This window comes from Cyprinus carpio, chromosome B22, assembly GCF_018340385.1.
Source record: "Cyprinus carpio isolate SPL01 chromosome B22, ASM1834038v1, whole genome shotgun sequence".
Lineage (NCBI taxonomy): Eukaryota > Metazoa > Chordata > Actinopteri > Cypriniformes > Cyprinidae > Cyprinus > Cyprinus carpio.
The window spans coordinates 15,046,012-15,073,096 of NC_056618.1; the positions used below are offsets into that span (position 1 = coordinate 15,046,012).

At 36.6% G+C, this 27,085-nt stretch overlaps 2 protein-coding genes across 2 annotated transcripts in view; both read right to left on the reverse strand.

Moving 5' to 3' along the window:
* Window positions 1–228: 228 nt before the first annotated feature.
* LOC109084505 (calreticulin-like) lies at window positions 229–4,942 on the reverse strand. The gene is made up of 9 exons (XM_042749162.1): window positions 4,745–4,942; window positions 3,906–4,007; window positions 3,567–3,770; window positions 3,348–3,442; window positions 3,056–3,265; window positions 2,846–2,959; window positions 1,723–1,866; window positions 874–966; window positions 229–727 (listed from the first exon to the last, which is right to left on the reverse strand). The coding sequence occupies exons 1-9, from the start codon at window positions 4,833–4,835 to the stop codon at window positions 524–526; spliced, it is 1,257 nt and encodes a 418-aa protein (XP_042605096.1). The 5' UTR covers window positions 4,836–4,942; the 3' UTR covers window positions 229–523.
* A 7,546-nt stretch (window positions 4,943–12,488) lies between these two features.
* LOC122141412 (SLAM family member 9-like) overlaps window positions 12,489–27,085 on the reverse strand; it is a 30,381-nt gene continuing 15,784 nt past the window's right edge. The window contains exons 2-3 of the mRNA XM_042748741.1: window positions 12,963–13,247; window positions 12,489–12,874 (exon numbers count right to left, since the gene is read on the reverse strand). Of these exons, the coding sequence (XP_042604675.1) occupies window positions 12,723–12,874; window positions 12,963–13,247 (437 nt within the window). The 3' untranslated portion in view covers window positions 12,489–12,722. The remainder of the gene's footprint in view (window positions 12,875–12,962; window positions 13,248–27,085) is intronic.

Consider the following 27,085-nt stretch of genomic DNA (forward strand, 5'->3'; position numbering starts at 1 on the left):
AAAATGAACTAAAATTAAAACGAAACCACAAAATATAATGATAAAAAAAATCTAATATTGACAACAACAACAAAAAAAAAAGTTTAATATTGTGTTTTTTTTTGGTTTTATTTTTGGAGAAATACTATTCGATTATTTCAAGTACTCTGTTAATATAAGTAAACATGAACTTTCAACCAAAAATTAGGACAATTAAATTAGGACCACAAAACATGAGCCAGACAAGCATTTAAAAATAAATCATTTATTTTAAAAAAGTGCAAATCCAACAAATGATACATTAGAATTTTCCCCTTGCGCGACTCGAGACAGGACAGAAACCCAAACATTAATTAATCTAAAGTTTATCAGGTTGTACTATAAGTGTGTTGGGGGGGCTTCTAGCAGCAAAACCAAAAGAAATACGAGTTACGGGATGTGACATGTTTCTAGAAAGGGGCAGGGCCAAAAATTCACACCACATATATAAAGAAAAAGACATCAGAAAAACATCAGATCTGCTCATTCAGAAGGAAACTCCTCTTCACAACTCATCTTTAGGGAGCGTATCGTCCTCACCCTCCTCCTCTTCCTCCTCAGGAGGTTCTTCTGTGTGCTCTTCGTCCTCTGCCTCATCCCCATCCTCCTCATCTTCCTCATTATCATCATCCTTCTTGCTCTTTTCCTCCTCTTCACGCTTCTTCCGTTCTTCCTCTTCCTGCTGGTCCTTCATTTTCTTTTCTGGTCCCTGATACGTAAAAATAACATCATTCCATCAGTATTTATGGTTAATTAACAATGTTTACAATGCATAAACAGATGTAAGAACTGATCACTGAAATCAAATAACTAAGTTATTAATTCTAATATGTTACAGACAAAAGACATAATTACCTTTGTTGCTCCCCACGTTTCTGTACCAAATTGTTCGGCCTCCTCAACGTCATCAGTGATCAGAAAGTTATCAAAAATCGTCCCAGTTTTCACCTGTAAGAAAGGTCAAAAGATCACTAAACACAATGGATAATCAACAAGATATTGCAATCCTGCATAAATTGCCATTTAACCACAAAATTATTGCCAAAAAAAAAAAAAAAAAAAAAAAATAAATATATATATATATATATATATATATATATATATATATATATATATATATATCTATATATATATATATATATATATATATATATATATATCTATACTATTACCTGCAGTACTACATAAAGTTATTTATACGTTTGTGTGACAATGCATGAATGTTGAAAAAATCATAAATAAAAAAACAAAAAGACCTATACTTGAGCAATTCTCAATTTCGTTTGCGGTTCTTAATTATTTTGCAGAACAAAACGTTGTGATCCTGCATAATGTGCCATTTAACCACAAAATTATGTTCCTAATTTTAAATTAAGTTTAAAATAAATCATAGCTGTACCTGTGTGCTCCATTACAGTTTACTTTGTTCTTATTTTTATACCAAAAATAAAATAAAAATAACTATGCTGTGCGTCCGAATTTTGTAAAACACAAAAATAAACATGCTTTCTGCATTTTTTTTCCCCCAGTGTACAACTATTGTATATCTAATGTCATACCTAAAGATGTAAATCTGGTATTCCACGAAATTATGGAAAAATTGTGTAATCCTGGTGGACTGGTTAATGTCACCACAGTTAACCAATCCGAATTTGTTTAAAACCTACAAATGAACTTTTAACGGTGCGCCAATCTAAACCATACCTGCCAAAGATCCAGTCCCAGAACACCAATGTTATCAAATTTGTAAATGGAGTCGTCTGGAGAGTATTCAGGGTTGTCAATTTCGGGGTGAATCCAGGTGCCTTTGTAGTTGGGGTTGTCGATCTGTTTTGGTTTCCACTCGCCCTGCATGAACACAGCTTTGTTAGCCGGTTGGTAAAACTGGTTCCTGCATAATCCACAATCTCTCTGACTGAGAAGTTAGTTTTGAAAATACAGTAGAAATGGTCCATCTGAAAAAACCTTGAGTATTAATTTTGATCAAAAGCTCCTAAAAAGTCCAAACCTATTCAGGACTGAAACCAATCTAAATTGGTTTTAGCTGTTCTCCCAATGTCTAAAACTAGACCAATCCGATTTGGATCTTCGTTGCGAGGACATCTCTGATAACAAGCTAACAGTAATCACTCTAAAAACTCCTGGAACGTCCAGACCTACTTAGTACTGAACCCTAAACCTTCTTCTGCCAACTTACTGTGCAGAAAAAACCAGTCTAAAGTGGTTTTAACTGGTCCCCCAGGTGCCCAAAATGGACATAAAACCTCCAAACTAGACAAATCCAACCAATTTGAAGCACTTTACAGCGTTATGTTTGGTAGATCTTAAAATATTAGGATCTTCTACTTCAGAACATCTCTGATAATGAGATGATAACATTACTCACTCTTAAAAACTACTAGAAAGTCCAAATCTACTTGGTAAACCAAAAACCTTCTTCTGGAAGCCTACCTTGCAGAAAAGACTACTCTAAAGTGGTCTAATGTCCAAAACTGTCAAACTAGACCAGTTTGACCACTCTGAAGCACTTCATGGCTTTATGTTTGGCAGATCTTACAATATTGGGATCTTCTACACAAGAGCATCTGACAATGAGATGACAACATTAATCGCTCTAAAAAAACTCCAGGAAAGTCCAAACCTACTTGGTATTAAACCCAAAACCTTCTTCTGGAAGCCTACCCTGCAGAAAAGACTACTCTTAAGTGGTCTACGGTCTAAAACCATCAAACTAGACCAATTTGACCACTTCAAAGCACCTTATAGCTTCATGTTTGGTAGATCTTGAAATATTACGATCTTCAATGTGAGGACTGTCATTTTGTACCTTGTACTCTGGGTTCGGGATCATTGCAGGTTCCCATTCTCCATCCATGTCTTCATCCCAATCGTCTGGTTTCTTGGCATCAGGATCAGGAATGTTCTCAGGTTTGTCCCAATCCTAAATATAAAGTTAAAGCAGCACTGGATTTAAGTCTAAGAACAATATATATATAGCAAAGATTTCTGCACACTACTTCGTCAACTGAATATTCACCTCAGGTTTTGTGTCTTCAGGATCGTCGATTTTTGCCCGGTCGTCCCAGTCCTCTGGCTTCTTGGCCTCGGGATCCTTGATCTTTTTTGAAGGAAGGAAATCCCAGTCTTCCTCCAGAGAACCCGATTCTACTTTCTCATTGTCGATTTTGACTTCGTACGTCTGGTCTGGCCGCAGGATCAGCGTATACAGGTGAGTGAGTTCATCGTCCTGACGGGTGCAAGCAGAAGAAATGAACTGCAACAGCTGTGATTTAATCTTGAGATATTTTAGTTACATTAGTAAAACATACTTTGCATTTGATGTCCTTCTTGATTAGGTGATTCTGCCCTTTGTAGTTGAAAATGACGTGAACTTTCTTGGTGCTGTAGCCACAGATGTCGGGTCCTACGAGGAAGATCACAGTGAAAATGACACAAAAATAGTGGAAGTAAATGCTATCAGTTTGGATTTCATGTTGCACTACGTCGGTGCTTTTCTTGGTGAAAGAAAGTGACCAATCATGACTTACCGAACATGATGTAGTACTGCGATTCCCCGTGCATATTAGTCTGGTCCAGGTCGGTGGGGAAGATTTTCACATACCCGCCGCCACAGTCAATCTTCTGCTCATGTTTCACAGTGAACTGGATGACAAGCGGTTTACCCTCATTACTAAATGAGTCAAAGCGACTGGATAGAGCATAAAACCGTGCGTCTTGACTTGTTTGCAAACCTTGAAAGGGAGAAAAAAACCATTGCATTATTTTAAGGGCATCACACATCGACTTGCAATTATTTGTATTTTCTTTTCAAATGAAGATTTTGCATAAGCAATAGAGTGCTGGTGAAAGGTGGCGTGACCTCTGACCTTTATCAAGCTCAGCATCGCCGTAGAATTTTCCTGAGGTCAGTTTCCACTGGCCATAGTCGGATTTGTGTTTGGATTCGACCCATCTGCTTTTCCAACCATCTGGAGAGACAATTTTAATTAGGCGTTTGCAATAATAGTAGGAATTTTATTTGGATCAGTCAATAATGGATACTTCATAGCAGTAAATATTGGACTTTTTTTTATTTATTTGACAATTTGTTGCGTGTTTGTGTGTGTGTGTATATATATATATTATATTATATATATATATATATAATATAATATATAATATATATATCTATAGATATAACATACATACCACATACATACACACACACACACACACACACACATACACACACACACACTGTCAAATATAATTTCAATTATATTACTATTTAAATTATGCAAATAAGTTAAAAACAACAGATATGAATCACTGGTATCTTAAATTTGCTTTTACGACAACCGTTTAATGGTCTAAAAAGCGAACTGAAACCAAAACCTAACACTTTGATTCATAAAAGATATTTCCCGTTTGTCAAAATCCATGATGAAGTACGCATTTTGACAAAAATCTGACTCATTTGCACAAATCATGGATTCTTAGCATTACTTGTAAGTTGTTTAACACAGTTTAGTATGCAAATACAGCAAATGAGAGTGACACTGGCGAAATGATAAAACAGGCTTTGATCGCAGAAATGCATGAAAGTACACTTGCTCAGTGCATGATAAAAAGCCATTATTTAGAAATGTTCAAGAAACACTTTCATCTCAGTAAAACATTGAAAATGCTATCTGATGTCATGCACGATCAATGACGTGAAATTTACCTCCGTCCAGAAATTGTTCTTTAAAATACACATCTGCACGCGCAGTGAAAGCCAGTGCATATATAAAGCACACTGCAGCAGCGATCCGCATCTCTGCACTGTTAAAGGATATAAATTAGATGAAGATCCTGATATAGTAATGAATGGCGCTGGAGCTAATGGTCAGCGAAATATGGCTCGGTTGTGTTCCTGCACAGATGGCTGAGAACCATTGGCCGGACGCGCAACCAATCAGATGAGACCACGAGTGAGGAGTCAGCACCGTGGGCGGTGCTTTTGCGAAGCACGTGACGTGAACGCGAAGGCAGTGTGTAGAAATAAAAACAAGTAAAGTGAGATTTTTTTTGGGGTTGTTAAATTAGAAAATGTGATTTTTTTATGTGTAGGGGGTTAATGTCGTTAATGTGATAATGTTAACGTGTGTGTGTGTGTGTGTGTGTGTGTGTGTTTAGCTTAGATATATGCTGCTTACAACTGTATTATTTAATAGCCTAATAATAATCCAATAATTAAAAATAGTAGGCTAATTATGTTCTAGAATATGTATTTGTGGTTTTCTCCAAAACACTACTGTGCAGAATTACAAAAATAATAATTCTGTAATGATTTTAAAAATAAAAACAATGTTTTATCGTAAAAAAAAAAAGAATATGATCAATGATGTTTTAATGTAAATATATATATATTTTTAATTTAATTTAATTTAATTTAATGTGGCACATTGCTGAGCTCAAAATTCAAGCACTACATAGCTGTAGTTTTGCTTATTAAACTGACTGCTGAAGGTTATATCTTTGTAAATAATGCCTGACTCATAGGTATATGTACAGGACAAACAATTTTGATCCTGTTTCTGTTTGTCCCCCAGAAGCATTTGGTGCCAAGACACACAAAATCAAAACAGTTTCAGTGAAAGCGGGAGAAAGTATTGATCTGCTTTCTGGAAAAACTGTTTGGAAAAAAGCGCATGCTCTTAGCTGAAATCAAAACAAAGCTCAAAATCTTCAAAAAAATATGTAGTTAATGATGTTAAATAAGGTATGCTGGTGGTGATGGGTAGTATGAGTGGATATTTGATGTTCAGAGTCAGAATGGATATATAATGTTGAGTTTGTGCAGTGCAGATTATTATAGAGTTAGCAGTCATATACAAGAATTTCTATGTCACTGTCAGAGGTGAGTAAATAAACATTTGTGTTATTAGTCAATATATAACATAATACATTTTATATATATATATATATATATATATATTATATATATATATATATATATATATATATATATACTAAAACTATAATATTTATATTCATAGTTCTACAATATGTATAACAGAAAAACAAATCTGAGCTACGAAGCATCATATCTGCTATGTTTTGACAGACTAAAACCAGAAATGACAATCACAACAGTTCTCTTTAAGGCATGACTGTGTGAATTTTCTATTGAAGAACAAAAAGTAAAAACATTTCAAGTCATGTTCGCTACAAGAACCATATTACCAAAAACATTTCTGTGGGACATTTCTTCATGACTCAAAATGTTTTTTTGGTTTTCTGGGTTAGGACTACTAAAAGAATAGCACTATTAGACTTATTTTAGTCTCAGCAAAATAAAAGATTCTCAGTGATGGAGAAAATAAAAGCACTGAGCATCTGCTGCAGCACTAAAGCCCTAGAAATTCACCACGAGATGGGAGAACTGCTGCTGACCATGACATACTGGGTCTCCATTAAAGAAACATTCTGTAAAAGAAGGTTTAGGGGACTAGTTGTAAATGTAGTTCCCCTTCAGGAACTTGAGCTGCAACAGAAAATGCTATGGGAATACCCCCATCATGACCACGCTCTGAATCACATGTTTAATTAGTCCAATGGAAGGGCGAGACATCATAGGTGGGTGACGTAGCAACTAGGAAGCTGTAAAAGCACGTGAGGTGGAACTGGCGTCAGCTTTCTGTCATTCGGTGAAGCGCTCTGTGTTGTGTCAGTTAAAATCTCTGTTGTGAGTCTTATTTGGTGTTGTTTGTCAAAGAAAGAAAGAAATAAGAAACAATGTCCAAGGCCACAGAGAAAACTAAATATAAGAGCGAAAGTGAGCAGCATTTCAGGCTGTGTGTTCCTCCTTGCCCTCGCTACATCACGAGCAGTGCTACACACAGTCTGTGCGTTGTTTGCTTGGGGGCAAAGCTCCCAGAGTCAGCTCTTGAGGGAGCCGACTGCCTGCATTGGGAGCGAATGTAATTGCGCTCACTTCGCTTCCAGAAGGCTCTCTTTGAGGAGGGAGCCTTCACCAGCGTTCCTCGTGGTGCTGGTCCCGCTTCAGTCGAGGCTGTGCGGCGCCTCCATTCATGGGGTTCGCAATTGGATTTGGCGGTGGGAATGGAGACGGGCAAACCCCTATCTCCTTCCTCACCCACCAGATCCGGTGCCCGCTCTCTGGGATTGGAAGCCAACACTGCGGTTTCTTCCCCCGGGGGAATGGGCTTGATGCTCTGCCTGTCTTCCTCCGAGGAGGTTGATGTGGAGGGCATTGATGAGGGTTAGCCCCCTCACTCAGCACAGTATGAGGTGTTGTTGGAGGTGGTTAATCGTCCTGTAGCTAAGTTAAATATCGATTGGCCGGCCGAGAAACAAGCTGAACCGCAGAAAATTAAACTAGATGAACACTTTCTGTGGAGTAAACTGCCACACTTTTGATTAGACACTGTGGTTTTCTTACCACACGTATCGAGGTGTGTAGATATTGTGGGAGAGCAATTTCATCACGTTTATTTACTCTCGCTTCCACTCACTATGCAAACGTGGTGGGGATTAGTGACCACATTTATAAGGCAATGCCCCAGGTGGAAGAGACCCTCGGGAGCTATCTGTCCCCTGGCGCGCCATTGTCCTTAAAGGATTCAGCATTGCCCTTCAAGCTGTTACGTACAACATCTAGCTTGCTGGGCAAGGGGTATACGGCAGCAGGTCAGGCTGGTGCGTGTCGGCACACCATGGCAGTGTTACAGGCGTACCAAGCTGACCTGTCAAGGAGATAAATGAAGGCAAGGAAATAAAAACTCATGATATCGCAGAGCTTCACAGGACCACTGATTTATCTCTCTGCACCACCAAAGAGACTGCCCGTGCCATTGGGTGGTCTATGGTAGCTCTAGTGGCGTCAGAGAGACATCTATGTTTGACCCTGTCAGATATAAAAGAAAAGGACAGGGTCTTCCTCATGGATGCCCCGCTTGCGCCTTCTGGCCTGTTTGGTGACTCCGTCAATTCCGTCATCGACGGAGGGCGGCCCCTACTGGGGAAGAGTGGGGTGCACTGCATTATACGGTATTTGTCTCTCCTCAGTGCCCTCGGGAGATCTTTCAGCCAACCCTGCCACCAACGGTGCTTTAGGGCACAGCAGTCTCCTTCTTATCTGGACTTTGCACCCAGCATGGCCAAAGTGTTTCCACAGCCTATCGTGCTACAGGCCTTTTGTCCTCCTCCCTTCAGGGAGCCTGACCAGCAGAAGCTTTACTAGCGAGCACTAAACACATACATCCACAGAGCTGCCCTGTGGAGAAGGGCGGACCAACTGTTGGTGTGCTATAGTCCAGCTAATACGGGTCTTCCTGCTACAAAACAGACCCTCAGTCGGTGGATAGTTGATGCCTTTTCTGCTTACGAGTTCTCTGATCTTCCCTCGCCAATGGGGGTCAAGGCTCACTCGACCCGAGGTATGGCGGCCTCCAAGGCCTTTAAAAAGGTATAGCCGTCAAAGATCGCAGACGGCCCCAGATTATTATTGTTTCACTTTCACAGCACGTTTAAACATCACTCTCTTACTTGATCTGGAGAAACTGTGCATCAGATGAAAGTTTAAAGACTCTAGCTTCGATATTTGACCACTGTTTTGATAAAACATTGTTGCAGTGACAGTTATTTATTAATTTATGTCATGAGTGCAAAATAATAAATCCGTATTATGCCAAATTTTGAATAGAAATTCACCACTCATTCATATTCAGTCACGTCAGCAGTGGTTTATTTGTGTTCACATAGACTCACTGAACAGCGTCAAAAAGGGTTTATAGACCAAAGATGCATATCTACGGAGATATTATTGATATATTTACTGATGTTTACTTCATATTTCTTCAGACAGAATAATCATTTCTATTCATTTTCCACTGATTTTACACGATCTGATGATAAATAGCCTCTCCCAGCGCTGTATGTGTGTGTGCCGAGCTTCGTGCACGCGCTGTGTCTCACACAGACTCTGATTCGTCGTCCTTCGCCTTGTCAATCTTAGAGTCCATAACAAGACAACGTCACATCGTGTCACATGCTTCATGTACACTTCCGCATTGATATCTGACCACAACAACACAGATACACCTCTGTACCCACGACATATCCAAACAATAAACACGCGATTACGATAGTAAAGCTTGGTATGCGATTTTCTTGAGATTTGGGGCATTTTTATAGAAAAATATTGAAAATGTACATCTGAAATGCTAACTTGTGCAGCGATGTAAAAAGCTATAAATAGCATATTTTTACAACAGTAAACGACCAAATTCCACTTGTGATCGCAAAAGGAAGTTATTACAAACACTCGATCGGGTTAAAAGTGAGTTTTGAGTAAAAGTGTACTAATAATTTCATAAATAGTCTGATATAGCTTGATGCTAACGTTAGCTCTAATGCTACTAGATAACAGGTGCGGTTCTTCTTCATAATGCATTTTTTTCATAATAATTCACGTAAGGTCGTAAGAAATGTTTTGTTGTATTTTTATAGTAAGGCTTTTATAAAAGTGGGGCAAATGAATACTGGAACTGAAGATTTGTGTCTTTGTAGACCTTAAAATACCACAACAAAGGCTAATAATGGCGGAATAAAAACAAAAGAAATAATGATAAAAGAATAATGCGGATAATGTGTCATACCTGGCGGAGGTGTGAAAGGATCGTTTCGTGAGAACAATAGAATCATGAATGGAGGATCGTTCAGAGCCAAATAAACATGAGAAAGCATAAATGAGAGCTTTACATGTGAGTTTACAGAAGATGACAGGGGTCATAAATCAATCCGATTAGCCTTCTATAAAAACACACGACATGGCCTTAGAAAATATTTCATAAAATTCACAGTTTTACAGATTATATTATGAAATTTCAAATGAAGCATTGGTAGACTTGTGGCTTTAGCTACACTATGTTTCTAAACACATATCCTACATCAACAATTTTTTAAATACATTTAAAAAATATGTTTTTCATATTTCTATTTTTTTTTTTTTTATGTTTGAGTTTATATATCTTTATTATCATAACAGTCTGAGTAAGTCTGATTCCTGAACAGTAAAACTTTGAAGTGTCAGCTTTGTGAACATATGTTGATTATGTATCTAATCAAAAGAATCATGAGCAGAAACCTTTTTATTTTGGGTATGTCATTTCTGTCTCTATGCTGAAAATGGGGGGTAACTGGTAAGAGGCTTAACAGGTGTGTCTATGCAGGACATCTGCAATGCAGCGGGATGGTCCACGCCCCTCACATCCATCAGATTCTATGGCCTAGATGTGCGAGTCACTCCTGGCTCTAACCACTAGGCCACGACTTCCCCAGACCATGACTTCCCCCTTAGCTGTGCTCTTCCACACTAGACAGGGATTTGCAAGTCCGGCGGTGTGGGCATACTTGTTCCCATAGTGTTTTCCAAAGCAACGTATGTAACCATGGTTCCCCCGAAGGGAACGAGATGCTGCGTCTCAGGGCCATACTTCCAGCATCCCTGCGAGCACTTGCTTCATTCCTAGAAGCTGACGCCGGTTCCACCTCACATGCTTTTATAGCTTCCTGGTCGCTACTTTACCCACCTATGACGTCTCACCCTTCCATTGGAATGATTACACATGTGATTCAGAGCGTGGTCATGCTGGGGGTGTTCCCATAGCGTTTTCCGACGCAGCATCTCGTTCCTCCTTCGGGGAACCATGGTTACATACGTAACCTGGAGACATTCTGATACAGGTAGATTCTAAGAAAAAAATCTGTAAAATAACAGAAAAGAAATACTGACAGTGCAAGTGTTTGTTCCATTAGGACAAGACATACACATAAAAGTGTGTAAATTGTGCTGTTAATACAGGATTTTTAAGGAACAAAAACTGAAAATGAGCAAATACTTTGAACATTAAAGTAAAAGGGAAACAAAAGAAAACAAGAGCCCAGCAGAACCACCAACTGTTAAGCAATTTCAGAAGTCTAGTAATAAATTAAACAATATTTGATTTAAATTTGATTATGTCTTAATCCAGATCATTTTTAGTTCTAAAATAAATGCTTCACCCACAAACTATTAACACATAAACTATTAACACATAAACTTCCAGCAGAAGCTGTTGATCTACCCAACAGATCAAACCACATTTCTGTACAGATAAAATAAAGAGGAAAACCCCTTTCGGGGGCCAGTTGACTCAAAAACCAGTGAATTACTTGTATAGCCTAATGTTTGCCTGTGTTGTTACAATGAGTGCAAGTTAAAGCAGCACTATGTAACTTTTTATGTATTCAAAATTTGCAAAATGTTTATAATGAGCAAGTAGATCATGAATTCATCTTCAAAACCAAGTTTTTGTCTTATCCCGAATCACTATGGTACACTTATAATAAGTGCTTATGTTAGGACTATTGTAGCCTGGTCAGGTCATCACTGCTATGGAGTAACACATGCCTGCGTGAATCGCCATAGACATAAACTTAGAGAAGTGGCTCTGGTTAGAATGTTCTTCCGCAGGATGCGTGCAGTTCTGTATATTAACCCCTAGAGCGCCAAAACTTACATAGTGCTGCTTTAATGAAAACATACAGCAACCAGTAAATGTAATTGTGCTTTTCGAAAAATTTGCATTTTTATGAGGGAATCGGTATGAGAAAAACCTGAGTTCATGTTCTCTGGCTTTTGATTGTAGAATTTGGTGTTTTGCTGAATTTGAGCACAGTAACTTAAGACTTAAGTTTTGTAAATCTAGTTAACACGTGATTTTACCTTGGACATTTCTTCTGGAGAAATCCTGGATCAATGTTTTCTGACAAAAAAGCAGAGCATCTCCTGCTTGACAAACCTATAGAATACTCATTGACAACACTTTGATGAACCGTCGACAGGAGAAAGAAACATTCACAGACTGATGACCTGCTTCCATTGTTATTACATCTAAGTTTATTTTTATATTTTAATTTTAAAAGCACATTTATTACATTATACTTTGTTATATTACTGTACTAAAAACAACAACAACAAAAAACATTTTTTGCCATCTTTTGCTCTTCTGACAGGCGTAAACAATTTCACAATTTTTCTTCCTCTCTTTGAAAGTTGTGGGGACGCTATCGTGAATTTTGTTTCTTTTACCGTTCAATGAAATTAAGAGGTAAAATATTATACTTTCTTTATTTCCCATTCACTGCTGTTTTAAGTTAAGTCTATGACGACTTCCGCTTCTGATTATTTGTTTCCCACAAAACGTTATAATACATACTATTAAAGGGGTACTCCACCCCAAAATGAAAATTTAGTCATTAATCACTTACCCCCGTGTCATTCCAATCCTGGAAAACTTTGTATCACTGTATGCTGCGTATGCTTTTCTGTATCAGCCGCGCCACAAGGATGCGTTGTTTCTACGTGTATTTAGCTTTGAAAAAAAACAGCGCATCCTTGTGGCGCGGCTGATACAGAAGAGCATACGGAGATATAGAGAGACACAGAGGAGACTGTTGACAAAGGAATTGTTGAATAAAGTCATTATTTTTTTTTCTTCGCTTACGGAAAGTTTTCTCATCGCTTCATAACGTTATGAGCATTTGGAAATTAGCTTCACCCATACCAGCAGATGATTATATAAAGCCTGTAAAAAAAAAAAAAGATTGACAAATCATTCAAAAAATAGTTATATGACAAATTACAGCATCGTCATTTAGATTCCTGAGGTGTGAATTTGTTCTTGATCTTGTTCTGCTCTTCTGGATCTGATGTCATAAACCACAATAATGATAGTAGCCACGCCCACCAGAGCAGAGAGGACCAATTGCATCACAGCTTCAGTAGAACCACAACAGTGTTCAGAGTCTGAGGAATAAACACATCAAACTGAGATCAGCTCAGTCAATAAACATTCATATCAGCACCAACATAACTAATATCAGCTCTGCTGTACCTGAACATGTGTGACAGAGTTGAGTGATGTCCAGATGTGTGGTCTGGTTGCTGATGGGATTGTTGAGCACACAGCTGTAGCTGTTTTTATCCTGATATTCCACCTCCAGATGTAGAGAGAAACTGATGCTGACATTAGACACACTGATGCTGGACAATAAACTGTTTCCTTTGTACCAGGAGAGAGTCACATTTCTCACATTCAGCACTGAACACAACAATGAACAATATGATGATGATGATGATGAAGAACAGTATCTACTGATGACAGGAAAAGGCAGACGAGCTGGAAACATGAGAGAATAATCAGAAAAATTAACAAATCTAAAAAAACATTTACTGCTCAGTGTGTTGAGTTATAAAGAAACATTAAATGATTCAAAAACAAATAAATACGTAACTCATTAATAAAATTAGAATGTCTGGAGGACAGGACAAATGATCTCTACTCACCATATACAGAAACTCTAAAAGCTTTTGATGATATTTTTGATTTAAATATACTTAGTTTATAATTTCCAGCATGTTGAGTTGTGATGTTTGTGATGGTCAGAGATCCAGTTTGATTGTTCAGCTTCAGTCTGTCTCTGAATCTCCCATCAAGAACATCATCATATACAGTCATGCTGTTGGTCTGTTTAAAGATTCCAGCTATAAAACTGTTTTTAATTGAAAAACTCCACTGAATCTGATCAACAGCCTTCATTTTAGTAAGATCACAGTTTAGAGTGACTGAATCTCCCTCTGTCACTGATATTTCGTCTGTATCACCAAACACACAGAGAACAAACAGAAATATGGTTTGTCACAAATCAACACTTGTTAAAATATATTGCTTGTTTATGTAAGTAATAACTCTAAAATTTCATTTTCAAATGAATAATAATATAAAACAACAGCACAGACACAAAATAGTGTGTGGATATATATTGTATCTGGTGATGAAAAAATAAAACAGGTAACAAATATTTAACTGACCATAGACAGCGAGAAAGAAATGTATGCTTATACGGTTGATCGCTACATAATAAACTCCATTGTGTTCAGTTGTGAAGTTTGTTATGGTCAGAGATCCAGTTTGATTGTCCAGCTTCAGTCTGTCTCTGAATGTCCCATCAAGAACATTATTATTTACAGTGATGTTGTCGACCCGTTTATTGATTTCAGCTATTAAAGTGTAAAAAAACCTCCACTGAATCTGATCATCATCCATTATTTCAGTAAGATCAGCGTTTAGAGTGACTGATTCTGCCTCCGTCACTGATATTTCACCTGTATCACCAAACACACACACAACAAACAGAAACTGGGTTCATCAGACTGAGAGTGTTATTTCATAGTTTACTAAAGTAAATAGTTCCAAGTTTAAATTTGAAATGAATGATATACAGTAACAGAAATGGTGTTTGGATTAATAACTGTATGTTTGTGCTGATTCTGTAAGGACCAATCACCAGCATCCAATGGTATTTTGCATGCAGGGCTTTTACTTGCTCTTAGTTTCAGTTTGACTACAGCTTCACATTTAATCTGAAGCCAGTTTCAAATGACTCTAAAATTTAGACTGATATTATTATTAGTAATCTGAAGCATGTTTTAATTTTCTGTTAAGTTTAGGCTTGTATTATTATTAGGTTTTGTGATTGTTTTTAGTTTTGTTAGTTTTTCATGCTCCGTTCATTCGTGTGGTTTGATTACTTTCTGTGTTCCTGATTCATGAGCTCTTCTCGAGATTTGTAGTTTCATTGTTTGATTTCATTGTATCTGTTTTTGTGAACTCTCTTGTGTTCAAGCTTAACAGGAATTTTGGTCTTATACTTAAAACATAATACAAGTGAAACCAATATTTAACTCACCGTAGACAGAGAGATAGAAACTCTTGCTCACACTGTTGATCTGTAGTACATAATATCCAACATGTTTTATTCGGGTGTTTGTGATGATCAGGGATCCAGTTTGATTGTCCAGCTTCAGTCTGTCTCTGAATCTCCCATCAAGAACATCATCATATACAGTCATGTTGTCGACCTGCTTATAGATCTCAGCTATTAAAGTGCTTTTATGTACAAACCACCACTGAATCTGATCATCATCCATAATTTCAGTATGACTAGAGTCTAGAGTGACCAAATCTCCAATTTTCACTGACTTATATTCTGCAAAAAAGCCACCTGAAGAACAGAGTTTTTCACATATTAATGCTTTAAAAATTGGTTACAGATTTTGTAAGCATTTTATATAGTTCTGCTTACAGTCAATCGTTTTATTTAATGTGATGAAACATGCCAAATAGTGTGGACATAATTTCTGACCATAGAAGGAAATTATGAATACATGCTAAAACAAGAGAGAACCAACAAAATATTATTAACTGATTATGTTGTAGTCAGTGTATGTTTATTCCTGTGAGGTTTTTGTTTTTCTATATATATATATATTTTTTAAAAGTATTTTACTTATTTATTTATTTGCATAATAAAGTAAAGTCTGTAGCTGTATTTTTTGTTTGTTTGTTTGTTTTTTTTGGGGGGTGGAGTTTTGCTCTTCCTTTATATATTTAAAAATATAAAATAGTTTCCTTATATTTTTTTGCTCTTCCTTTATATTTAAAATATATTTAAAAAATCTGAAATATTTTCCTTATATTTGTAGAGTCATCAAAAACAAAATTTATACGTTACAATCCGGTTACCTTAGGGTGTTTTGATATTGTTTGTCTTTTCTATTTTCTTTAGCTGATTTTTTGCTCATTTGTTCTTCATTTCTTATCAAATGTCTCAATTGTTTCTCTCTCAGACTGATTTCAGTTTCTCTAATAGCTTTATGGAGCAGGAATAGATCTGGCGTTTCATACTGTTCATCTTAAATCATTTCTCAAGATTTAGAATAATTTTTTTAAATACAAAATTACCAAAAATGAGCTAATCTGAAAAAATAAGGTGGGAAGAAAGTGATCTTAAATGACTAAATGGTTTGTTTGTTTGTTTTATAAAAATAATTTTGAATAAATAAAAACACTTAATAAATATTATTAGTGTGAAGACTGGCAGCAAAAAGACAGTGTAATTGAGACTCACCAATGACCTTAACGCTGAATCTGTATTTTGTCTCTGAGCTCCTGTTTCTGATGGTCACTTCATAAAGTCCAGAATCTGTGGTTCTGATGTTTGTGATGGTCAGAGATCCAGTCTGATTTTCCAGCCTCAGTCTGTCACTGAATCTCCCATCAGGACCATCATTGTATATATTGAATCTTCCAGCTTCTTTATTGATTTGAGCTATAAGAGTCTCTGGATGTCCAAACATCCATGTTATTTTATCATCTGCCTGTATTTCAGTAACACCAGATTCTAGAGTGACTGAATCTCTCTCCTTCACGAATAATGTCTTTACTGCATCACCAAACACACCTGAAGAACATGAATAAAAAAGATTTTTAAACAATTTAAACACAGATTACTAAAGTAAACTGTTGTACATTTAAAATGTATATTTAAAATGAATAACATCCAAACACACAAAATCATACACAGAAAGAAAACCCTTCTACTTCAGATGAGAATCACGTCATGACTGAAACTAAAGCTGCTGCTGTTTGAGCTTCAGTCTTTTATAAAAGGGACTTTTAGAAAAATAAACACTGAATCTAAGGAAAGAACTGAAATCATAAAAACATATTTCAAACTCACCAACCAGAAGCCACAAACATAAACAGAACCAAAATCTGTCAAACATCTTCAGCGGTTTCAGTCCACGAATTCGAAAAGACAAACTCTTCTAAACTTGTTCAATAATAAAATGAGAGATGAGCTGATGTGACAGCCTGGTCTCTGTGTTTATACGTAGGTATACATTTACAAACATTTACAAGTTACATTTTATTGATGCTAAAACGTACAATTAAGATGTATTTCAAAGTTTAAAATGTACAAATCGCTACAAAAAAATTTTTTTAGCTAAAAACTTTAAATATTTAGTATCTTATATCATTAAGATATTCGTTTCAATGCATTTTTATAATTTTATCAATAAGCGATTTAGATTTTTAGACCCCTTAACCTACCTTCAAACCTTAACCTACCCATTTTATAGAGAATATAAAAGGATATAAAACACAATTGACTGAAATATCCAGCAAAATAACCATTTTAGTAACAATATAGAATTAAACAATTTTATAGTCGCTACTCGCTAATCCCACTCCTACCTCTAAATATTTTCAGCGATTAACAACATAAATTCTGCTCTACACCTCACACAATACTGTATACCGCCTGAGAGGACTGCAACACATCGTCATTTGGATTACTTTTGGTACTGCTTTTGACATTTTTCAATGAATAAAGGATTGTAATTGCATTTATCTGTCTGTCATGTTTTTCTTATACTGTGCAGAAATAGTTATGTTTAGGTTATCCAGATTATTTTCCCGATCCACTCCGTGTGCGCATCATTCAAACACACCTCACCAAAAACATGGCATGCCGCAATCTGTGACGAATGCAGGCGAGAGCCAATGAGCATTCGATTATCCTGCCGTAAAACCTGTCATTTGAAGTGGCAACATGTGAATTTCTTTACAAATTCAAATATTGCCACTTCAAACGACAGGTTTTACGGTCAGCTTTGCGGCTTGGTTTGTCAGCTGCCATTAAATTGTACAAGAAGAAGAAGAAGAAGATGCTTTGCTGCTTTACTGTTTGTGGTAACTGTACTCACTGCTCGGGATGGATGAAGATTGCCGAATAAAGGCTTGGATTTGGGTCTGTTCGCAGTCGTATGGATTCAGAAGATTTGGATTACAGTGCACAAATAAAAGTGTTTCATTTCGTAATTATTTTGCGTTTTTGGTGTATTTTATAGTTCTTTTGTCTGTCACAGCATTTCGGAGAAAACACCTTTTGTGGCCCATGGCAAACAACGTAAACATTACATGACTATATAGGTTAAAGGGGTCATATGATGCAATTTAAATTTTTCCTTTCTCTTTGGAGTGTTACAAGCTCTTGGTGCGTAAAGAAGATCTGTAAAGTTGCAAAGACTAAAGTCTCAAATCCAAAGAGATATTCTTAAAAAAGTTAAGACTTTAAGTCCACGCCCTCAAAAAATGGCTCGTTTTAACGCGCCCCCACATCTCTACGTCACTGTGTGGGAAGATTTGCAAAACGCCCCCCAGATGTTCACGCAAAGAAAGAAGGCATAACTTTTATTCTTATTGTAATATTGCTTTTGCGCCCATGTTGTGGAGATGCTGTATTTCGTTGTGAAACTGAAACTACTTTGTTTGGTCTTCCAAAAGAGCATGATATCCGCTTCATCATGTCTAGAGCTGATCTGTGCTGGTCGCTGAGGAAATGCATCAACTTCGCACTGTGGATCACCGGATCGGCTTTCATTGTAGACGAAGTGGAGTCCATCCCAGGGATGTCACGTGTCCTTCGTCGAATGTGTGCGATGTGTGACACATTTTATGGAGGACTGAGTTTTTTTGGTTTTATCTTGTCCCACCGGTGTTCTGACCGGGATACACATCACAGTATGGTAAGGATCGTAACATTTCCGTCACATGCTTGAGGTATTCAGCCAATCACAACACACTGGATAGCTGGGCAATCAGCGGCAACACCACGCTTTTCAGACGACCGCTGCGCTTTGTAAAAAATTGTCGTTTTTAGAAAGGCGTGGGCATAAAGGAGCACACAAGTACTTTGTCGCATTATGTTGAAAATAATGTGTTTTTTGAACCTTAAACTGCATGAACACATTTCATTATACCAAATACACAACATAATGCTCTTTTTAGTAACGTCATATGACCCCTTTAAACGATTACATAAATGTTATTTATTTTAATGGTTTAAAGGGAAGTCTTGTTTAACATTATGCACTGATAAAATCTTGGAAACGAGCTGGCAGCAGAAATCACACAGAACAGAACAAAATGTTATCATTTCATGTTAAGTAAACAAGTAAACAATTTAATAATGCAACTGGAAACAAGGTCATTGATATAACAACTAACAACAAAAATAAAATTAATGCAGCGATTTCAATATTCATAAGGATTCATTTTTAGGTGTCATCAATATGTCAGTTTTGTATGTTTAGATGCTTAAAATACGTCTGTATTGTATGTTTTACTGTGCATTCCAAACAGGATATATTGCCCTCCGAACGGCACTTCAGAGTGAAAACAATCATGGCCGCCATATTGAAGGGACGTTCCAAACTGAAGTGCTCAAAACTGGCCACTTCAAAGGGCCACCTTCAGATGACGTCAGAATGAAGGATTTTGAAAGGGTACAACTGAAGGACACTTCGAGGTCCCATGATCCTTTGTGCAGTTTTTTCGGAGTGTCCATGTGGGCACGTGATGATGATGCAGAAGGGCACTTCAAGAAACGATTGTTTTGTTTCCTACACCCTTCAACCCTTCGAAGCTTTCACTCCGGAGGGTAAACCCTTTGAAGGGATTAGGGCATAGGGATGAGCCCTTCCGAATTGAACGCAGTTTAGTAACTGTAAAAACTTAAGTAAGTGTAGATTTTAAAGAATCACATTTTACGTAAAATACATAAATTATCAGCTAAAATACATACAAATTATTGGAGCTGCATGTGATGTGTTTTTTTTTTTTCAAAAGTTCTCTTAGACTAGAGAAGTTAAAAAATGTAACTTCTGTGAGTTTTAAACTAACATTTAAATCTTGTCACGTTGTCACAAGATCCTGTGAGATTCAAACCAGTGTTAATTTAGTATCCTTGAGATACATATTCTTTTGTCTTTCCTTTTTTCCTTCTATATAATATCTCCCTTATCTTATCTCTATATATACATATTATTTATCGCTCTTATATATATTATATCTGTATGATATCTGTTTTATTTCTCCTTTTTTTGAACTTATTTATTTCGCTATATGGTTCATGTTCATTTAGTTTTAAAGGGGTCTATGACGTCGGCTACTACATAAGTCAAATAAACATTTCCCCCCCTTTTTTTGTATTTGGTGAAATGCAATGTGTTTCTAGTAGTTTACCAGGTTCAAAAACCAAAATAGTATTTTCACATAATGTCAGCGCATTATTGTTGCTCCCCCTCTATGCCCGCCCGCTGTTTGGTCCCGGCATCATTGGACAGAAAAGACATCGCAAAAACACTTACCAAAACCATATAAACTTATACGAGGCATTTGTTGCATCCAGTGGGGGGCAATAATTAGCATCTGACACATTATAAGACATATCAGAACCTTAGTATAATGACTTATACTGTCTTTTTATGCATTGTGTTGCGTATCGCGCTGCGTACACATAAAACCATGTCTGGAGAAACGACAAACAACAATTGACAAGGCTGTGAGTCAGAAGCGCCAGACTGTCCTTGCAAAGTTGGAACTACCCCACTTTATAGAAACAGATGCCAGTGTTCTGATGATTTGTGCTACCCTGTCAGATTGCTACCCTCCATTGTATAAACAGATCCGGTAGCATGCATAATTCGATAGCGAACAAAGTGCTACTATCAGATTTTGCTTCCAGCATGATATTAAATAAGGTATGATGCTTTTATTAACATGTACACATACACCCCAACCCTAAACATAGCCATACAGTAGGTAGAATGCAGTGTTGGTAAGCATAATATGATAGGTAGCATATGTGTCACAACACACAGGAATTTTATGCTACTCTACACAGGAAAACAGTTCCTGCGGTCCTCCAGTAAAATGCAATGCACATATCTGGAATATGGGGGTTGGACTGTTCTGGAACAGTGTTGAAATACAACTTAACCACTAATTTCTAGTCATGTCCTCTTTTGGAAGACCAGACAAAGTAGTTTTGCTTTCACAATGAAACACAGCGTCTCCACAACATGGCGGTGGCGGCAACAGTAAGAATATATATATATATTTTTTTAATGGGTTTAAAGGGAGGTAAGGAACCACTGCGGTAATGCAAGATTTGCAGTTGCATTTGGATTATGTCACAATTAATGCGTCCCCATATGGAAAATGCAATTGAAAGTACAATTTGCAATTCTTTTTGAAAATAGTCTGGAATATCCTTCCATACTCTGTGCGTAATCACTTTGCAAAGCCACGCCTCCTCCAAAACACAGGCAGACCAGAGACTAACCTCCGACACGATGAGAGGCGATCAGATTACCTCATGTCTGATTCGAGCGGTGAGGAGAATATTATAGTACAAAGGGTGTGATGTTATAAGTTTTAGTCGCATTTTATTTTTATTATAGCGCACTGATGATGTGTCATGTCTGCGCAAACAGGGCACACAGAGGTATGTAAATACATATTTTGACAGGCAGGCAGGACAGTCTATTGTAATGTTTGGACCGTTTTGTACTACACCTTCCACAGACGATATAAATACATATAAATAAATTTAGACCACTTAACTTAGTGTTTGTTGTCAGGATATGAAGAAATTTTCAACCAGCATAACATTTTTTTTTTTTTTTTATACATATAAAAAACAAAACCTCACTATCCTGCCCTAAAATACCCAATTTTTTTTGTTTCTGCCATTTAGAGTAAATATCTGCTAGTTGGAAAGATTTTGTTTCTGCCATTTAGTTTGATTTTCTGGTTATTTTATATATATAAAAACATTTTTTTTTTACACTGATTCTGCATGTTGCTTGCCATAGTCTTTTTGCTCCCTGTTAATTTGTGCTTAATTGTGGCAAATTTTACCGCGTTAATTTAGATTTTGAGCCATTTGCGTCCTATAGGCTTTGCTGTGCTAATTAGCAGGAGCGCATTAATGCACAAGCTTCAAGGGGCTGAAGCCCAGGGGCCTACACTGTAAAGGGGGCCCACTAGCTGCAGGGAAATTTATTTTTTGATAATTTATTTATTATGGGAGTTTGCAGCAGTGACAAAAGCGTCTGTAGGGAAACTCTCACACTCCATTTATAGTGATACCCTGGTGGTAGTAGCCTATATGTGTATGGCTCAGTTGTTAGGTTTTCCCCCCCAAACAGTTTAGATAGTTCGGTATGTTCATGTGTTCATATCAACTATACTGTAAGCGTTTTTTTCTGTAAGCGGAATGTACAATGCATTTTTTAGTAAATATTGTAATCTGTTTTTTGAATGTGTTGGTTAGTAAATATTTGCAGCACGAGAGTATCTTTATGTGAACATGAAGATTAACAGAAACGTGACGTGAAGCTTATATGGATGTAATATGTGTGTCATCATTGTGCCCATCAATCGTGTGCAATTTTAAATATCGCGGACTGGAAAAATAGGAATGTCATATTGCTTAAATTGATCCATTAAACCTTTAATGGACGGCGTTTTAAATCTAATTAATGTCGACATGTATGTTTTCAAAATAAAAGTGCAGTATCATAACCAATTAACTCACATTTCAACATGCCTTGTGTTTTGCTTATCCAGCTGAATAATTCATATTTGTACTTGGATGTTATTGTGTGTCATAAATGTGCCCCTGTAATACTCACAATTTAAATCCAGGAGTTTTGATGGCATTCGAAATTGTATTACCTGCTTATAATTGATCATAATACCTTAGTGTTACGTATGTAACTAATTATATAATTCTGCATGTCATGTTCGAAAGTAAAATTGCAATATCAATCTTCATTTACATGTCACGCTGAAACAGTGTTTGAATGTTAACGGCATATTAACAAGACCCAACAAAAAAATTGACAAATTATTGTAATGGAGCTTAAACTGCGGGCAAAAGACAGTGTAATTGAACGTCACCAGACCTTCAAAACGCTGCATCTGTTTTGTCTCTGGCATTCTCCTGTTCCTATGTTACTGCATATAAGCCCAGAGAACTGTGGTGTGATGTTTAGTGATGGTCAGAGATTCCCGTCTGATTTTCCAGCCTCAGTCTGTCACTGAATCTCCCATCAGGACCATCATTGTATATATTGAATCTTCCAGCTTCTTATTGATTTGAGCTATAAGAGTCTCTGGAATGCCAAACATCCATGTTCATTTTATCATCTGCCTGTATTTCCGTAACACCAGATTCTAGAGTGACTGAATCTCTCTCCTTCACGAATAATGTCTTTACTGCATCACCAAACACACCTGAAGAACATGAATAAAAAAGATTTTTAAACAATTTAAACACAGATTACTAAAGTAAACTGTTGTACATTTAAAACAACCAAAAAATGTATAATTTAAAATGAATAACATCCAAACACACAAAAATCATACAACGAAAAAGAAACCCCGTCTACTTCAGGATGAGAATCACGTCATGACTGAAAACTAAAGCTGCTGCCTGTTTGAGCTTCAGTCTTTTATAAAGGGACTTTTAGAAAAATAAACACTGAATCTAAGGATAAGAACTGAATCATAAAAACATATTTCAAAACTCACCAAGCAAGCCACATAAAAAAACATAAAACAGAACCAAAATCTGTCAAACATCTTCAGCGGTTTCAGTCCACAATACGAAAAGACAAACTCTTTTCTAAACTGGTTCAATAATAAAATGAGAGATGAGCTGATGTGACAGCCTGATGGTCTCTGTGTTTATACGTAGGTATACATTTACAAACATTTCAAGTTTACATTTTATTGATGCTAAAACGTACAATTAAGATGTATTTCAAAGTTTAAAACGTACAAATCGCTACAAAAAATTTTTTTTAGCTAAAAACTTAAAATATTTAGTATCTTATATCATTAAGATATTCATTTCAATGCATTTTTAAAATTTTATCAATAAGCGATTTAGATTTTTAGACCCCTTAACCTACCTTCAAACCTTAACCTACCCATTTTATAGAGAATATAAAAGGATATAAACACAAGTGACTGCAAAAATATCCAGCAAAAAAACCCCTTTTAGTAACAATATAAAATTAAACAATTTTATAGTCGCGGCCTCGCGGGCTAATCCACTCCTACCTCTAAATATTTTCAGCGATTAACAACATAAATTCTGCTCTACACCTCACACAATACTGTATACCGCCTGAGAGGACTGCAACTGCAACACATCGTCATTTGGATTACTTTTGGTACTGCTTTTGACATTTTTCAATGAATAAAGGATTGTAATTGCATTTATCTGTCTGTCATGTTTTTCTTATACTGTGCAGAAATAGTTATGTTGTTAGGTTATCCAGAATTATTTTCCCGATCCACCACTCCGTGTGCGCATCCCCGATCCACTCATTCACCAAAAACATGGCATGCCGCAATCTGTGACGAATGCAGGCGAGAGCCAATTGAGCATTCGATTATCCTGCGTAAAACCTGTCATTTGAAGTGGCAACATGTGAATTTCTTTACAAATTCAAATATTGCCACTTCAAACGACCGGTTTTACGGTCAGCTTTGGCGGCTTTGAGTTGTCACCTGCCATTAAATTGTACAAGAAGAAGAAGAAGAAGAAGATGCTTTGCTGCTTTACCTGTTTGTGGTAACTGTACTACTCACTGCTCGGATGGATGAAGATTGCCAGAATAAAAGGCTTGGATTTGGATCTGTTCGCAGTCGTATGGATTCAGAAGATTTGGATTACAGTGCACAAATAAAAGTGTTTCATTTCGTAATTATTTTGCGTTTTTGGTGTATTTTATAGTTCTTTTGTCTGTCACAGCATTTCGGAGAAAACACCTTTTGTGGCCCATGGCAAACAACGTAAACATACATGACGTATATAGTTTAAGGGGTCATATGATGCAATTTCAATTTTTCCTTTCTCTTTGGAGTGTTATTACAAGCTCTTGCTGCATAAAGAGGATCTGTAAAGTTGCAAAGACTAAAGTCTCAAATCCAAAGAGATATTCATTATCAAAGTTAAGACTTTAAGTCCACGCCCTAAAAAATGGCTCGTTTAAACGCGCCCCCACACGTCTACGTCACTGTGTGGGAAGATTTGCAAAACGCCCCCCAGATGTTCACGCAAAGAAAGAAGGCATAACTTTTATATCCTGTAATATTGCTTTTGCGCCCATGTTGTGGAGATGCTGTGTTTCGTTGTGAAAGTGAAACTACTTTTGGTTGGTCTTCAAAAGAGCACAATATCCCGCTTCATCATGTCTAGAGCTGATCTGTGCTGGTCGCTGAGGAAATGCATCAACTTCGCACTGTGGATCACCGGATCGGCTTTTCATTGTAGACGAAGTGGAGTCCATCCTGGGGATGTCAACGTGTCCTTCGTCGAATGTGTTGCGATGTGTGACACATTTTATGGAGGACTGAGTTTTTTTGGTTTTATCTTGTCCACCGTGTGTCTGACCCCCAACGGTGTTCTGACCGCCAACGGTGTTAACATTTCTGTCACATGCTTGAGGTATTCAGCCAATCACAACACACTGGATAGCTGGCCAATCAGAAAACCACACGCTTTTCAGAACGGGCTACCATCGTATTGTCTATATATATAATTTAATGTTTAGTTTATATTTTATAGGATTTATTTGTTTGATAAAGTATCGTTTGCCTGTTTGTTTTTGCTGATTATTTTACACTCTGAAGTGTCACTTTACGCTCCAATCTTCAGCTTCCTGTAGATCCTGTTTGATGGTGTAATTTTCAAAAGTGTCCTGTTACTTTACTGAGCTTTAAACTAACATGTAAATCCTACAAGATTCAAACCAGTATTATTTTAGTATATTTGAGAAACTATTACAATTTAATTCAGATTTTGATTCAGGTTCTATTTTATATTTTCAGTTTTTTTTAATTTTTTTATTTCAGTTACTTTTTGCTCTTCAACATGCATCTGCAGATATGCTTGGTTGAGGTCAGTTTTTTCACTTTAATTTCCTCCATGCTGCCTAACTCTGGTTTGAAAACTTCCCTGTGTTTTTGCAACATACCTTCTAGGTCTGGTGTTTTAGGTGTCTCCTGATAACATGCTGATTCAGGCTGAGCCACTTGAGGGTGTTGTTGATCCGCAAAGAAAGCTATTGAACTTAACGCAAATCTAAACCTTTCTAAAACCATATATGTGGCGCACCTGCAGAAATTCTTAAAATATAGGCCTACATGTAGTTATTTCAGCCAGAAGGCACTTGACACAATAAATGTAACAAAAACATGGAGAGACTCTTGAACCTTGAAGAGTGAGAAAACTATATTGATAAAGGCAAGCAAATACAGATGACAAATGGACAACAGTAGTAAAGTGAGATCTGTGTGTCTCTTTATAAATTTGTTTTATGTATCATCTGATGAATAGTCAGGAACTCACTTTTTTTTTTCATTACCAAAAGGTAAAACACTTCAAAAAGTCTGCACACTCTACTAAAAAGAAGTCATCAGATGTGAGATACAAGCAATACTTTATTGAAAAAAAGAACAAATATTTTGTCACATGTGACCTTTTTAAATGCTAAGCTAAAAATAGGTGTATTTTGATTTAAAGCAGTGCTGCACAGACCAATCAGTGTATTCACCTGTAGTTCATGTTAAAAAAAATAAAAAATTAAAGGATTGATGATTTGACAGATCTGTATTTTTATTTACCCTCATGTCATTCCAAACCTGTAATGACTTACTTTCTTATGTTAAACATAAAATATGGTATTTTGAAGAATGTTGGTAATCAAACAGTTGACGGTCCCCATTGACTTCTATAATATTTCTTTCCCAACTGTGGAAGTAAATGGAGACCAACAACTGTTTGGTTCTTCATAATATCTTATTTTGTCTTTAACATAAGAAAGAAATTTATACAGGTTTGGAACGACATGAGGGTGATTAAATGATGTCAAAGTTTTTATTTTGGGGTGAACTATTCCTTTAAGGAATTACATTTCACAGATCACATGATTAACCAAACCTAGCTTTACGTAGCAAATAAATCCAAACAAAATGATGAACAGCAATATACCTGAGGGAAATATCCGTAAAATTTACTGTAAAAAAACGGCAGCTGTGGTTGCCGGAATTTTACCGTAAAAAATACGGTAGAAACATTTTCGGTTTTACGGTTTTAGCTTAAATTTACATTTAAATACCATATTAAATTTACTGATTAAATGTAGATATACCAACCTACTGAAGTACTGAAATCTGTTTTGTACCTTTGTAATACACTGATAACCACCAAATGCAGATGGTGATGAGAAAGTCACATGATGAACCAA